This window comes from Leucoraja erinacea, chromosome 29 (genome assembly GCF_028641065.1).
Source record: "Leucoraja erinacea ecotype New England chromosome 29, Leri_hhj_1, whole genome shotgun sequence".
Classification (NCBI taxonomy): Eukaryota; Metazoa; Chordata; class Chondrichthyes; order Rajiformes; family Rajidae; genus Leucoraja; species Leucoraja erinaceus.
In genome coordinates, this window is record NC_073405.1 from 17,673,441 (window position 1) to 17,689,587 (window position 16,147).

At 42.4% G+C, this 16,147-nt stretch overlaps 1 protein-coding gene across 2 annotated transcripts in view; it reads left to right on the top strand.

Moving 5' to 3' along the window:
* kdm4b (lysine (K)-specific demethylase 4B) overlaps window positions 1–16,147 on the top strand; it is a 280,148-nt gene that overhangs the window by 33,732 nt on the left and 230,269 nt on the right. For both annotated transcript variants that reach the window (XM_055658796.1, XM_055658797.1), the window contains 4 exons: window positions 1,382–1,536; window positions 3,471–3,646; window positions 5,914–6,028; window positions 9,170–9,363. In XM_055658796.1, the coding sequence (XP_055514771.1) occupies window positions 1,396–1,536; window positions 3,471–3,646; window positions 5,914–6,028; window positions 9,170–9,363 (626 nt within the window). In that variant the 5' untranslated portion in view covers window positions 1,382–1,395. The remainder of the gene's footprint in view (window positions 1–1,381; window positions 1,537–3,470; window positions 3,647–5,913; window positions 6,029–9,169; window positions 9,364–16,147) is intronic.

The following is a 16,147-nucleotide window of genomic DNA, read 5'->3' on the forward strand; positions in this document are numbered from 1 at the left end:
ATTAATCTGGCACACACTGCCTCACTCAAGAGTTGCTTGATTTCATCCTATGATTTAAACTGAAGTAAGTTTTAGTTTAGTTTAGAGATACAGCGCGGAAACAGGCCCTGCGGCCCACCGAGTCCGCACCGGCCAGCGATCCCCGTACATTAACGCTATTCTACACACTAGGGACAATTTACGCTTGTACCAAGCCAATTTAACTACATACCTGTACGTCTTTGGAGTGTGGCAAGAAACTGAAGATCTTGGAGAAAACCCTCGCGGTCACAGGGAGAACGTACAAACTGTACAGTCAGCACCCGTAGTCGAGATCGAACCCGGTGCTGCAAGCGCTGTAAGGCAACACCTCTACCGCTGCGCCTCCGTGCTGGCCGGTAAATGAGGGAGAAAGCAAGATGAGCCATATTCAAAATTCTCAGTAACCGCATTCCCCTCTCCCGGTTGACAGTGACACTTATTTTCTTGGCACACTCAACATTCCACATACATACACACCTTTTCATAGTTTGGTTTGTTAACGACTAATCTTATTTTCCCATCACAGCACGTAATGTTCCATTGTTGGCATGACATGATGTTGTCTTGCCTCCTGACCACAGCCTGCACTTTCTAATGAGGGCTGGCAGCTGCATAGAATGAACAGGCAGCCTAAATTCCTCTTTCCAGACTACTTGTGGTATATTCCGTGCACAAGCTATACATCTGAATACTGTTTATTTTAAAGCCTACTGTGCCATGTAATTAATCTTAAGGCTAAATTTTTCAGTTGTTTCCGTGTGAAATGAAGGTACTCTAATGATCGAACAACATTGTTGATAGCGCAACCTTTAACAATTGGAAAAATTGAATGCACCTGGGGGTCTTTCAGCCCTTTAAGTCTTTGTCATAAGAGCAATTAGGCAATTCAGCCCTTCACGTCTACTCTGCCATTCACTCATGGCTGATAGATCCCATTCTCCTGCCTTTGACACCAATATTATTAATCAAAAATCTCAACTTTAAAAATACCCACAGATTCTGCCTCCATAGCCGGCTGCGGCTATGAATTCCACAGAGACAGCATCTTCTGACTAAAGAGATTCCTCCTCATCTCCTTTCTAAAGGTATGTCCTTTCATTCTGAGGTGGTGCTCTCTGGTCCTAGACGCTCCCAAAAGTTGAAATGGTCTCTCCACATCCACTCTATCCAGGACTTTCACTATTCAGTAAGTGTCAATGAGATCCACACTCATTGTTGTATGTGCCCAACACCATTTTCTGGAGGATGCGCGGCGGATACTCTGTCAGCAAATGCATCGCTCCCTCTCGATCTTAAATCCAGATTTGCGGAACTCAATTTGTGCAACTTTTAATTAACTTGTTTTTTTTTTTTAAAATAGGAATTTGCATCGCCATGGAATCAGAGAATCCAGGTCCTCCCAATCCGAACTGCAAGATCATGACCTTTCATCCAACAGTGGAAGAGTTCAAGGATTTTGGGAAGTATATTGCTTATATTGAATCTCGGGGAGCCCATCGGGCAGGTCTGGCAAAGGTAAGATATCGGATGAGTCAGGTTATTGACATTGTGTGCTCCCTTCTTGGTAGCCGGTTATTTTAACATTGTCACTCAGTCTGTTGATTATGTTGTTGCGGTGGTTCCCACCCATTCGGTTAACACTACGTGTTACTGGAAGAGTGAAGATAAATTTAATTGTCATATGTACAGGGAACGGGGCAATGACATTCTTACCTGTTGTAGCTTAATAGGCCTGCAAAATGCAATAACACACAGAAAAAGTATAAAGTATGGAATAAATTAATAACCGTAGTTTTGCACTATTATGTGCAAAAACTAATGTCCCATAGTGCAACAAAAATAGTCTGAAAAAGGGTCTCGACCCGAAACGCCACCCTTTCCTTCTCTCCAGAGATGCTTCCTGTCCCGCTAAGTTACTCCAGCTTTTTGTGTCTATCACAGTCCATAGAGGATTGGAGTTGCTGAGGCTAGTGTTGTGTAGTGTACAAGACCTTCAGGCTTCTGTACCACATTCCCAATTATATGATGAAATGAAAGCACGGTCAGGATGGTGCGAGTCTTTAATATTGGCTGCCTTATCATAGAATCATTGTTTGAAGACAATGGTTTTAAACAATTTTCCATCATGGCTTTGATTCTAAAATTCTTCAAGCTTCAGTCATCCCTATCTCTAATTGGCTGCAGCCCTGTATTCTCCAAGATATTTTCTATTCCCTTGATCAGGCCCATGTTTAATCACAGAGCACATGTGCCTTCACCTGTTAAGGCCTTAAATTCAATTTTTTTCCCTTTTTAGCCTCTTCTCTCCTCTCTCCATTAAGGCTGAACTTATAACCTGCCCCTTCTGAACAAGATTTGGGTTATCTGTCAGTTGCTCTGTGTCTTGCTTGTTTGATACCTCTTATGGAAACACCTTGAGAATTTTGTTGTGTTGGCAATGTTTTATAAATAGAAGTTGCTGTCATTTATTCCACCGTCTGATGCCCCACATTAAACATTGTTTTATGTACCTCCAGTAATTTGGAGTTGCATGGTTTATGTTCATATTGCTGCCGCTTAATGTCTCTAGGTTTTTCATTTTAAAACCCATCCATCTAAAATAAACAACTTTGCAAGAATCTTGGACAAGTTATCAGTTGTTATGCAGGAGTGATGAATGTGGAAACACAACCAATGACTAAAATGTCGAGGGAGCACTCCCAGTGTTCTTAACATCAATTTTGGGTTCAGTCCCTCCCAACCATAGTTTATGAGCCTGGCTAGACACCACATCCTGACATGGAATTGTATAGATATTGCGTTACTGTCCTCTGTGCACTGCACTTTTTTGTGAAAGTGAAGGTTTCTTGTTAGTAGCAGTATTGTTCATTGAGAATCGCCTGCTGACAATGTGTTAATGCCTCCCTCTAGTGGTGAAGGCATGTCAGTGCCCCCCCCCCCAGGCCCTGACGGCATACTAGTGCCCCTCTCTGGCGAAGGCGTGCCAATACAGGATGTCAGAAACTTCTCTGCACTCTAAAGCAAATGGATTACATTATTACAGTGCAATATTATGTGCCTGTATTCTGTTCTACAAACAGGGAATACAAATATTATGATTTTTCTTTTGAAAAGCAAATGCAAATGGAATGATAAATTGGATTGCTTACCCATTCTATTTGGAAATCAGGCACCAAGACATTTGCAGGTGGTGCAGAATAATTTGGTGTTGAAATATTGCAGTCAATATGTGCGTAACTCTGAATAATATTATAATTGTTTTTCCCAGGACACAGCATGTTTCTCAAATGCAATCAAATAACATATGGACAAGTAGGTACAAGGGATTGTAGATACCAGTTTACTATGTACACGTAGCCTCTAACTTGAGACTCTCAAACTGCAGATGTATATCATAGGAACAACTGCAGATTTTGTCTTTTAATTGTTGTATGTTCTATCCTTTTCAGGTCATTCCACCTAAGGAGTGGAAACCAAGGATGTCGTATGAAGAAATAGATGATATGATGATCCCAGCTCCAATCCAACAGGTGGTGACTGGCCAGTCAGGGCTTTTCACACAGTATAACATTCAGAAGAAGTGCATGACAGTCGGGGAGTACAGGAAACTGGCCAAAAGTGAGAAGTATGGACACCTTTCTTTTCAGTTTGTATTTTAACCAATGTTGCAAATGTGGTGAGATGTACGCTTGATCTGAGATCTTATATTTGCAGTTGAGCAATAAAATAAAAGATGTGTGGTCAGGGTAAGGTACAAATTCAAGAATGGTGCAGTAGGTTTAAAAAGGCAGTGTTATTTGTATACATTGAACTAAACAAATTAAATGGAATGCCTTAAATTACCATACAAAATATGAGTATGTAAAGAAGAGCTTGCACCTTTAATGACTTGAAAGTTTGGAATCCTGGAACAGAGTACTATTTATTTTAGTTCATGGAAAGACATTTTCAGAAACACTTGTGATGCATCAGTTTTTAATCTCTATACATTTTTAACTCGATGAAAACTGTATGGACTAGTTCAGGCTTCACTCTTTTTTTCGACACCATCTCCTTTTTCTTCTGGGTGATCTCACCAGAACATGGCGCGTATATACTCAAAAGTCTTTTACCACTGTCTCAACACTGATGTACATATTCCACCCACCATGGGCACATTTCGAAAGTCATGAATGCAATGTTAAAGTAAAGTGAATGAAATACAGTTTCTGTATGATTGGCATTAATGGCACAGGGTTTTCAAGATCTTTCCAAAGATAGGTATACTGGATTGTTTCACGAATATTTATTGATTTAAATTGAATATTCCAGTATCTGCAGAAGCACGGCACTTGATTATGTCCTAATTAGAAAGTTATGAGCGATGCATGCTCATTTATGGTTGTATTTGTCAGCATTTAATATAGTGCAAGGAAAGTGTTCTCGTGTCATCGTGTAGAGCAGAAACTAGATTCACAGAGGCAAAAAGGTTGTGCACTTTAACAACCTAATATTCATTATTTTTACATGAAAGTATTGAAGTTTCATTGACCATAGTTTGTTGAATGGATGAATTAGAAATTGAAGTCTCCTAATATCCTGACTGGTTGTGTACTGTAAATTGTGAACAAGTCCAGTACTGTATACAGTACTCTGGCTGTGCTCAAGCCACATCCTGTACAGTTCTAGCATGATTTCCCTGCTCGGTTTTTCTGAGCCTTGGCCCATAAGGCAAATCTCCCGTACTTGGGCATTAATACCATCAGTGAACTGTGGGCATGCACGTCAAGATCACGCTTGTCCTTACATTTCTTGGAATTATCTTTGTATACATCCTTTCCTTTTTTGCACATCCTAAATCTGTTATTGCACACTCAATAAACTGAATTTCTTTTCAGTCCTTTTTGTGCCCACCATGACCATTACCTTTCATCTTGTCACTTTCTTAGTGATTGTGTGTGTTTCTACTTTCCCGATTTAGGTGGCAGATTGTCAATGCCTTGCTGAAATCCATGTTTAGCTAAAGTGCCATCCTGAATGAACCTCCCGAGTAAATCCTTTACTTGGACGTGACCTTTGCTTAACACATCTATTGTGACTTTTATTGATAACCCTGTGTGGTCTCGATGCCGATATATACAGGTCCTGTTCAATAATTTGCCCATTGTTGATGTGAAGTCTGCTGACATCATGTCATTCATACTGACCTTACCTGCTGTAGAGTTTGGTGCAATGGTGACATTTAAAAGGCATTGACTGTTACTTTGCTTGGAAAGGTTTAGATGGACATGGGCCAAAAGCAGGCAAGTGGGACTTGCTCAGTGATAAAACCTGATTAGCATGCATGAGTTGGACCGAAGGGCCTGTTTCTGTACAGTTTAGTTTAACTTATTGTCACGTGTACCATGCTCGTTTTGTTGCATGCAGTAAGCACAAAGACTATACATGATTACAATCATGTCATCCCGTATACAGATGCAGGATAAAAGGAATCATGTTTAGTGCAAGGTAAAGTCCGATGAAAGATAGTCCGAGGGACTCCAATGAGGTAGATGGTAGGTCAGGACCGCTCTAGTTGATGATGGGATGATTCAGTTGTCTGAGAGCAGCTGGGATGAAGTTGTCCAGTTGTCCCTGAATTTGGAAAGCTGTTCCTGAATCTAAATCCATCTCTATGGTTTTGTATTAAGATAACTGTACCACACATCAAACCTGCTTCTATACCAGCACACCTGTAGTTAAAGAGGAAAGAGATAAAGCCAGCATTTTTTCACCCCTTGCTTCTTTTAAGAGCCTGGGATAAATATCATGTAGGTCTGAGCATTTATCTTTTTATACCATTTCTATTTAAAAATAGAGTAACATATTTCTGAAAAGAACACAAAAGTAAATGCTGTAATCCCTCTCTTTCAGGTATTGTACACCACGCTATATAGATTTTGATGATCTTGAACGCAAATACTGGAAGAACCTGACATTTGTTTCTCCCATCTATGGAGCTGATATCAGTGGTTCTCTGTATGACAATGTGAGTAGTGACGCATATTTAAAGAAGAGCATGAATCTTTTTTGAAAATAAAACATTTTGAGACTTTGCTGTGAGCTCAGCCCAAGTATGGCAGGCTGTGAACACTGGAGTTGTGGAAGCTCCGGCCTTCGTTCCTCTTTGTTATCTGAAACATCATTTGTTTTGTTTTCCTGATGGAAGGTGACAATACCCTAGCTTGTGCTCTTTGTGGATCATGACTTGGATTTATACCTTGAAGCCTTTCACTGAAATCAGTGAACACTTTATACACTGTGTTTCAGCTAAATACAAGTTCAGAAAAACAACCTGCGCACAGCAACCTGTCACATGTAGTCGCACCTGAAACCATTGACTCGTGTGTTCATCAGGTCATAAGTGATGGGGGTAGAATTAGGCCATTCGGCCTGTCAAGTCTACTTTGCCATTCAATCATGGCTGATCTATATTTCCTTTCCAACTCCATTCCCCTGCCTTCGCCCCATAACCTCTGACATCCGCCATCACCATCCATCATCAAGTGACGTGTGTTTGGCCACTACAGAGCGGCAAGATGCAGGCAGATGTCAGGCTGGGTGATCTGGCCTGAGGACTAATAAGAAGAGTTCCAAACATTTTGACCAATGGCCTATATCCAACATTGAATGAGCCATTCCTTTCTACTTTTAACCTCCTGTTCTACAACGCGTGCTAACAGGCCTGCACTGATATTTGATGTGATCATACAGACTTAGTAAATCAGACTTAGCAAACTTAATAATCAATGCCACCAAAGAAATTGTGCACTCCTTTCCTGAGAAGAGTTGTAATCTATTACTCCAGCTGAAGGGTCTCGACTCAAAACGTCACCTATTCCTTTTTCTAGAGATGCTGCCTGACCCACTGAGTTACTCCAGCATGTTGTCCATTTTAAATCTAAGATTTTTTTTCAAAATGTTTGTTATTTTGATAGTTGTTTCCTTTACAGCATTTCATTTTGAGAGAGAAAAATATATTTTGGAGTATTTATTTTAAATGAAATTGAATCAGTGGGTCACTTACAAATTGGCACAAGTTGTAATAAACTTGGTTGTATGGATTCGGAACTGGCTTACTGAGGGTTGTAGACAGAGGGTTGTAGTGGAAGGGCAATATTGAGGCTGGAGGTCTGTAACAAGTGGGGTTCTGCAACCTCTGTTATTTGTGAAATACATAAATGACCGGGATATAAACGGACAAGTTGGTTTGCAGATGACACCAAGATTCCTGGGGTTACAGACTGAGAAAGTCTGTCAAGGTATACGGGGGGATATAGATCAGCTACAAAATAGGTGGAGAAATGGCAAATGGATTTTAATCTGAGCAAGTGTGAGGTCATAAAGTCATGCAGCACCAAAAACAGGCCCTTTTACTCAGCTTGTTCATGCCGACCAAGGTGCCCCATCGACACTAGTCCCACTTAACATGTCCTGTCCATGTACATGTCCAAATGTATTTTATATGTTGTTATAGTTTCTGCCTCAACTCCTACCCCTTACTAGGATTTCTAGGGTTCTGCCCCTACCTCCTCTGGCAGCTCATTCTATATACCCACCACCGTGTGGAAAACATTGCCTATCCGATTCCCATTAAATCTTTCCCCTTTCACCTTAAACTTATGCCCTCTGGTTCTTGATTCACCTACTCTGGGTAAAAGACTGGGCATCGAACCTGCCTAATTCCCCCAAGATCTTAAGCACCTTTACAAGATCACCTCTCATCCTCATACGCTCCAAGGAATACAGTCCAACCCTGCCCAATCTCTCCCTATAGCTCAGGCCCTCAAGTCCTGGCAACACCTGGGAGGTTGAACTTTGCAAGGTCAAATGGAAGTAGAAAATATACAATGGATGGTATGACCCTTAACAGGTCCAAGTCCATAACGGCAACACAGTGGAGCTGTAAAGCAGGCCTATAGTAAGCACGCTTCCATAGGTTGGAGCATTGAGTATTAAGAGTCAGGAAGTTATAATGTGGCTTTATTTTTGATTAGGCCACATTTGAAGTATTGCTTTCGTTCTGGTTGTCCAATTACAGGAAGGATGTGGAGGCTTTGGAAAGGGTGCAGAGAGGTTTACCTGAATAATCCCTGGATAAGGGGGTATTAGTCACAGAGAGTGGTTGGACAGACTTGGATTAATTTCTCTGGAACTTTGGGAGTATATCATATAATTAGACATATAGATAGGACAAACAGTCAGAACCATTTTCCCAGGATGGAAAAATCAATTTAGTAATTGATTTTTCCATCCTGGGAAAATTGATTTTCCATCCTGGGAGGGCATTGGTTTAAGGATAGAGGGGCAAAGTATAAAGGAGATGTGTGGGGCTGTTTCTTTTACAGTGGTTGAGGAGTGCCTGAAATGCGCTGCTAAGGGTGGTGCTTGAGGCAGATACGATGGTGGCATATTTAAGACTATTAGATAGGCACATGGATGTCCAGGGAATGGAGGGATATGCATTATGTGCAGGTAGGTAAGAATTGATCTTGACATCATGTATGGCATAGACGTGGGCCGAAGGGCCTGTTCCTGTGCTCTATTGTTCTTTGTTCTCAGATTAGTCCTTTTTTATTTCAGATTGTTTTTTTACCAACGAGTCAACACTATTTGGTATTAAATGCACCAGAGTGATTGGTGTGACTGTGGCAAATCTAGTTGCAGTTGCATTAATGTAGGTTTGATTTGTTCTTTTTTCTTGGCAGAAAAGCAGATGGACGTAATTCATTGATTTATAGCTGTCCCGTCAGGAATGGTTCAAATTATATTTTTTCTTTAAGAGATCTGGACACAGTAAAGATCTACACTGTTAACACCATTACTGCTCAACTGTATTTGATCTTAATGGGTCATAAATTTGCTTTTTCAAAATATGATATGGATAATCAATTTAAACTTGTTTTGGTGGTCTATATTTTTTTAGTCCTTTTATTAGTCATTAATAAATAATTGTGTTACAATGGATCATGGCTGCATATGTTACAGTGTCTAAATGTTAGGCAAGATTACGTATGGAAATATTTACACAATCTGCTATATGCATTCCAAAATACATAATAATGTAAATAATTAAAACAATCTTGTGTCCTTAAAACAACGTTTTCATTGCCATCCATTTTTTGTTTAGAATGTTGAGGAGTGGAATATTGGAAATCTGAACACGTTGCTGGATATGGTGGAGCATGAATGTGGAATTGTGATTGAAGGTGTAAATACTCCATACCTGTACTTCGGGATGTGGAAAACCACTTTTGCCTGGCACACTGAAGACATGGATCTCTACAGCATTAACTATTTGCACTTTGGAGAACCGAAATCTTGGTATGTTCAGAGATTACATGAACAAGTTGAACTAACAAATTAATTCTTTCAGCACCACCTCATTAACTTTAAATATTTAAAAACAAAATGATTGTGCTTTGACATATTTAAGGTTATTGGCATATTGCTACATATTGGGGACCACGTAGTTTATCATTGTTGACCATCTTATTGACTACATCAAAGTATTATACAGATTTCTGCCAAGCCTTTGCTCCCTCTTTTACATCAGTCACCTAAAGGAATTGCAATATGACTGCAGAAAGCTTTGTTAATATGTGGACAGAAGGTACTGCAGGTGCTGGACTCGAGCAAGTACTCGAGGAAATCAGTGGGCCAGACATCATTGCTACAAATTTACCTCGGGGTTGACCTGACCCTTGTGTGGATTTTGATATCCATCCCTACATCTCAAGGAGGAATGTCAGTAATGCCCTCACTAGGGTCTCCGTGATATTCCGCACCTCCGCTCTTGCACCCCCTCCGTCTAGTCGTAACAGGGCCGGAGTCTCCCGACCCCCCCTAGTCCTTGCCTTTCATCCAATCAGCCGTCGTTTACCGCACATAATCTTCCAACATTTTTGCCACCTCCAACGGGATTCCATCATTAGCCACATCTACCCATCTCCACCCCTTTCCACTTTCCATCACCGAGTTGTGGACTCCTATATATCGGTGAGACCAAGCACAGACTCGGCGATTGTTTCGCTGAACACCTCCGCTTAGTCTGCCTAAACCTACCTGATCTCCCGATTGTTAAACATTTTAATTCTCCCTCCAATCCCCACACTGACCTTTCTGTTCCGCACTTCCTCCATTGTCCGAGTGAGATCCAGTGCAAATTGGAGGAACAACACCTCATATTTCGCTTGGTCAGCTTACACGCCAGTGGTATGAATATTGACCTCTATCTAAGTAACCCTTGCTTTCCCTCTCTCTCCATCCCTCTCTCTTCCCAGTTCTCCGACATGTCTCACTGTCCATTTTATTTTATCTCTGTTTGCTTTGTTGTTACCTTCTCCTAGCTAACAATGATCTATTCTACGTTTTCCTTGATCTCCACCCCCCTTTGATGTCCCTTTCTCACACCTTGCACTTCCTGATCTTCGTCTCCCCCTCCCCTGAGTCTGAAGAAGGGTCTCGACATGAAACTTCACTCATTGCTTCTCTCCAGAGATGCTGCCTGGCCCGCTCAGTTACTCCAGCATTTTGTATCTATATCAGTAATACCGTTAGCTCGGCAAAAGCCAGGGGTCTGGCATTAAAGATCTGGAGCAGGTCCAGAATGGCATAGCAGGCAGCAAAACTCTTCATATACTATCTGTATATTTACATCAAGGTGGTAACAGTGTGCAATCCGTCATTCTTTATTGACCTGTTGCAACGTGGACCTTCATCAGGATCTACTTGTTTTTGTAAGTATGGTAGAGACTGATCACTGGATATCTGCACAGAGATTTTTTGAGGTAAGTTTTTTTTTTTTTTTAGCTGCTCTTAATTTCCTAGGAAGCAGTGTAATGTTTCATCCACTTTATGGTCTAGAAACAAGGAACTGCAGGTATTGGTTTACAAAAAGAAGCACAAAGTGCTGGAGCAACTCAGCGGTTCAGGCAGCATCTCTGGAGAGCATGGATAGATGAGGTTTTGGGTCGGGACCCTTCTTCAGACTTCTTTAACTACGTGGGTCTCATGGTTTATCATGTGCACGCCCCTTTGGGTATATTTAAGGTATAAAAATATCTCCATAGCTCTGATATCACCCACTGCTTTATCCATAAATTTGTAAGTAGTTTCAGAAAAGGGGATTTTGCGTATGTCAAGAGGGGTATGTTGACTAGCAAATTTTCACTGCTTGCAGCTGTTTCTTTTAATCTTAAAATCAATCAGATAATTCTCTGGTTGTGCACGTGAATTGTAGGAAGCCTATTCACCACGTAGACTCGTATTTACATGCTCTTCATGCCAAAGCTTTCTCCATGTTTTGCTATCTGCATTGTGATAAACAAGATGGGAAATATGAGATTATATGATCCTTTCAAAGCACAGTCATAGGATCATATGATTCAGCAATTGTAATACCGTTGTTTAAATCACTATCTTAACCTTGGGTGTAATAGTATACTTTTGAATTTTGTTTGAGATAGAACAAAAAGAATTTAAAACAAAAAGTGGCTGCCTAAATTCCATTAACAATTTGAAAGAGTTTGGAGGATTATTTTCATGAATTAATTGGAATTAATACTTTGTGTGTGTGTGTGTGTGTGTGTAACCCTTATTGCTGACCAATACGTAAAAGATGAGTCTTAACCAGTAATGATGACCCTTGATAACTTTGTCGTGTTCTCTTATGATTAATAATTTTAAGTTAGAGTTCAGTGGGGGATTTACGCGACCCTATATTTTTTTTTTAGATGAATGCAGCATGTAATTTTTCTGCAAATCAGCAAAAGATATGTAAGTTGCTTTAGTCCAGCCATTACAATATACCGTTAACGATACTTACATCAGGTGAAATGGAAAGTAGGACTGTAACTTCCTAGATTACTTTATAGGTCACTAATACTTTTGAAAGGTGTAATAGCTCAAAGCAATATAAAAGCTGCTGACTCCCACAACTATCTCGGCTACACTTCTTCCCACCCTGCTTCCTGCAAAGACTCTATCCCCTATTCTCAATTCCTCCGTCTATGCCGCATCTGTGTCAAGCAGGCTATAAGACAAGATAAACGGACTTTGCCCCCTGCCGAAGTATCGCGCACCAACCATCAACCTGGACACACTGCAGCAGAGCCACTGTCGTGCCGCTGCCGATCGGAACGCCTGTTGATGTTTAGTAGAGAGTAGAGTGTTTAATTTGTTCAGGATATATGTATTTTTATTTCTATTTATTTTTTACTGCACACTGAATGGACACTGGTTGAGCAACACAGCACATGGTCCACAGCAGCCTAACCCTCAAGATAGAGGAGCATGATGTGAGGCGCACTCTGCGGGCCATCAATCCAAGGAAGGCTACTGGTCCTGACGGCGTCTCTGGACGTGTGCTGAAGGACTGCGCAGACCAGCTGGCTGGAGTCTGTACGAGGATTTTCAACCAGTCTCTGGCCCAGTCCACTGTTCCACCCTGTCTGAAGTCCTCCACCATAGTCCCCTTGCCCAAAAAAACCAACATCTCCAGCCTCAACGACTACCGGCCAGTCGCACTCACACCAGTGGTGATGAAGTGTTTTGAAAAACTGGTCCGGGGTCATATCACATCACTTCTGCCCCGAAGCTTTGACCCCCACCAGTTTGCGTACAGAGCAAATAGATCTACAGAGGACGCTGTAGCCACAGCTCTCCATGCTGCACTGTCTCACCTGGAGCAGCGGGGGAGCTACGTGCGGATGCTCTTTGTGGACTACAGCTCTGCTTTTAATACCATCCTTCCCCACAAACTGGTGGACAAACTGGGGGACTTGGGACTTCCACACTCCACCTGTACATGGATAAATAGCTTCCTGTCGGGTCGCAGCCAGAGAGTCAGAGTGGGCCATCATACATCCACGGCCCTCAGCCTCAGTACCGGCTCTCCACAGGGCTGCGTACTGAGCCCCCTGCTCTACACCATCTACACACATGACTGCACCCCCGCCCACCACAGCAACACCATTGTCAAATTTGCGGATGACACCACGGTGGTGGGACTCGTCTCCGGGGGGGACGAGTACGCCTACCGGGATGAGGTGGAGCAGCTGACAGTGTGGTGTGAAGAAAGTAACCTGCTCCTCAACACCTTAAAGACAAAGGAAGTAATAATAGACTTCAGGAAGAACAAAACGGACATGGTACCATTGACTATCAGAGGGGACTGTGTAGAGAGGGTGGCGGATTTCCGCTTCCTGGGAATCCATATTGAGGAGGACCTGACGTGGAGCGTGAACACCACTGCGCTGCTGAAAAAGGTCCAGCAGAGACTGCACTTCCTGAGGGTGCTCAGGAAGAATAACATCACTCAGAGACTGCTGCTGTCCTTTTATCGGTGCTCCATTGAGAGCATACTAACATACTGTGTATGCGTGTGGTACACCAGCTGCACAGCGGCTCAGAGGAAAGCGCTCCAGAGGGCCATTAACAACGCCCAGAGGATTGTCGGCTGCCCTCTCCTTACCTTGGAGGACTTACACAGTTCCCGCTGCACCAAAAAATCCCAGAATATCATAAAGGACATTTCCCACCCCGGACACTCCCTGTTTGAACTGTTGCCGTCAGGCAGACGGTACAGATCTACAAGGACAAGGACAAATAGACTAAAAAACAGTTTTTACCCCACTGCTATAAAAGCACTAAATGTAGCCGCCAAGGAACGCAGGGGCGATACAGACTAAGGGACTGTGGTAACTGTGGAATCGACAGAAGGATGGAGGGTTGGGTGTGTATGCGTGCTTTGTCCGTGATATTTATTTAGTTGTTTATCTTTAATATTTTACCTTGTATGTATCGTTAGCTTTTAGAAATGTTTGAATGCAGCACTGACTGGCTGACATTTTAAATTTCGTTGTACATGGTTCATGTTACAATGACAATAAAGAAACTATTCTATTCTATTCTATTCTTGTTTCCTCTGGGTATGTGAGTACTCAGGAAAATGACAATAAAGATATACTATACTATACTATGAGGTGTTCCATACATCCGAGATGTCCTCATTCTTTAGGGAACGGGGGTTTCACTCTCACATCATAGATGGGCCCCTCGCTTGTGTCTCCTCGGTCCGCCGCAGCTCCACCCTTGCTCCCCTCCCCCTAGTTGCCACAGAGACAGAGTCCCCCTACTCCTTGCCTTTCACCCCATCAGCCGTTGCATACAATGCATAATCTTCCAAAATTTCATCCACCTCCAACGGGATCCCAGCACATCACATCTTCCCATCTACACCCCTTTCCGCCTTCCGCAGAGACCGTTCCCTCCCCAACTCCCTGGTTAATTCATCCCTTTCCACCCAAACCACCCCCTCCCCAGGTACCTTCCCCTGCAACTGCAAAAGATGCAACACCTGTCCCTATACCTCCTCCCTTCACTCTGTCTAACCTGAAAGGACTGTCGGGGTCCATGGACAGCGGTTCACTTGCACCTCCTCCAACCTCATCTATTGTATCCGTTGTTCAAGATGTGGACTGGGAGTAGACTGGGCGATCATTTTGCTGAACACCTTCGCTCAGTCTGTTTGAACCTACCTGATCTCCCGGTTGCGAAACACTTTAATTCTCCTTCCCTTTCCCACACAGACCTTTCTGTCCTAGGTCTCCTTCATTGTCAGAGTGAGGCTAAATGCAAATTGGAGGAACAGCATCTCATATTTCGATTGGGCAGCTTACAGTCCAATGGTATGAATTTTGATTTCTCTAATTTCAGGTAGCCCCGGCATTCCTTCTCTCTCTATCCCTCCCCCACCCTAGTCACACTAGCTTCTCACTTTCACCCTACAAACAGCTAACATTGGCCTGTTTCCTTTATCATCATTACTTTTTTGCATATCTTTCATTCATTGTTCTTTATCTCTCTACATCACCGTCTATATCTCTTGTTTCCTGAACCAGTCGAAGAAGGGTCTTGACCCGAAACGTCACCAATTCCTTCTCTCCAGAGATGCTGCCTGTCCCGCTGAGTTACTCCAACTTTTTGTGTCTATCTTTGGTTTAAACCAGCATCTGCAGTTCCTTCCTACACATAAAAGCCACTGATGTGGGTTGAAATCTTCAGGGTGAGTTGTCACCTTTGAATAATGGGTCCAGGCATAACTGACAAAATCATTGTTCTGTCCTTTTTGAGAGGTAGTCCCACAGTGAGTTGCCAGTATTGTGACTAATCTCAAGTGTAAACTTTCTCTTCCTTCTGCCGAGATTTTCAGAATGTAAGCGCAATCCAATGCTGTCCCTTAGTGGTAAATTTACAAGCATACCGATGCTTCTATTTATTATCAGTCGATTTACTTTTAAAAATTGTATTTCAGAGCAGATTGCAAGTGACTTTCAAGGACTTAAAAGTGAAGTTGACAAATCAACTTTTCATTGCTATAACTTCCTTTCCCTAGCTTTGTCTTGCGATGGACAATGGTGTGCTTCTAGTTCACTTCTGTGGGTATCGTGGTTGCTGATCATGCCAGCATTCTACCCACAAACTCCGTCACAAATATCCAGAGGACAGGCAAGTTGATAGTTTGAGAGGTGTTGTGCATTTGCCACTATTTACACTGGCTCCCCAGTGCTACTGACAAATGGGCTTGAGGTTCTCCATGCTATTCTGAATGCCGCTCCACCATTTTTATGATGCAAAAATAACCATGAATGATTTCCTTGGTCCACCTGGTAACCTGTTGCTGTGACAGTGCGTGGAATGGTGTGTCTGTTTCATGAGTTTTGTGTTGGGCAAGTGAGCGACGTGGAATGTTGATGGAGCCACATGATTGTACTTATGACCTTGTTGCAGGGGAAGTTGGCCCAGGAAAGAACGCTGATGTTGGGCGTTGTGTGCATCTGGACGATTTTTGTGGAGTCGAGTTGATGGTGTTTACCGTGCTTTGGGGTGCTTCCTGTGGGTGGTCTAGGTTTCTACATGCAAATGGGCAGAAATCACAGCTACCTGGGGGATTGTGATCTTCAAAGAAAATTTTGTTCTGTTAGCCAAATGTTGCACTGGCATGCTGCAGACGATAGTGAATTTCATCATCTAGTCTTCCTTTGTTGAGAGGTTGCTTCCAATATTTGGAAAGATGTCCATGTTTTCCAGCAGTAAGCTTGTTGGA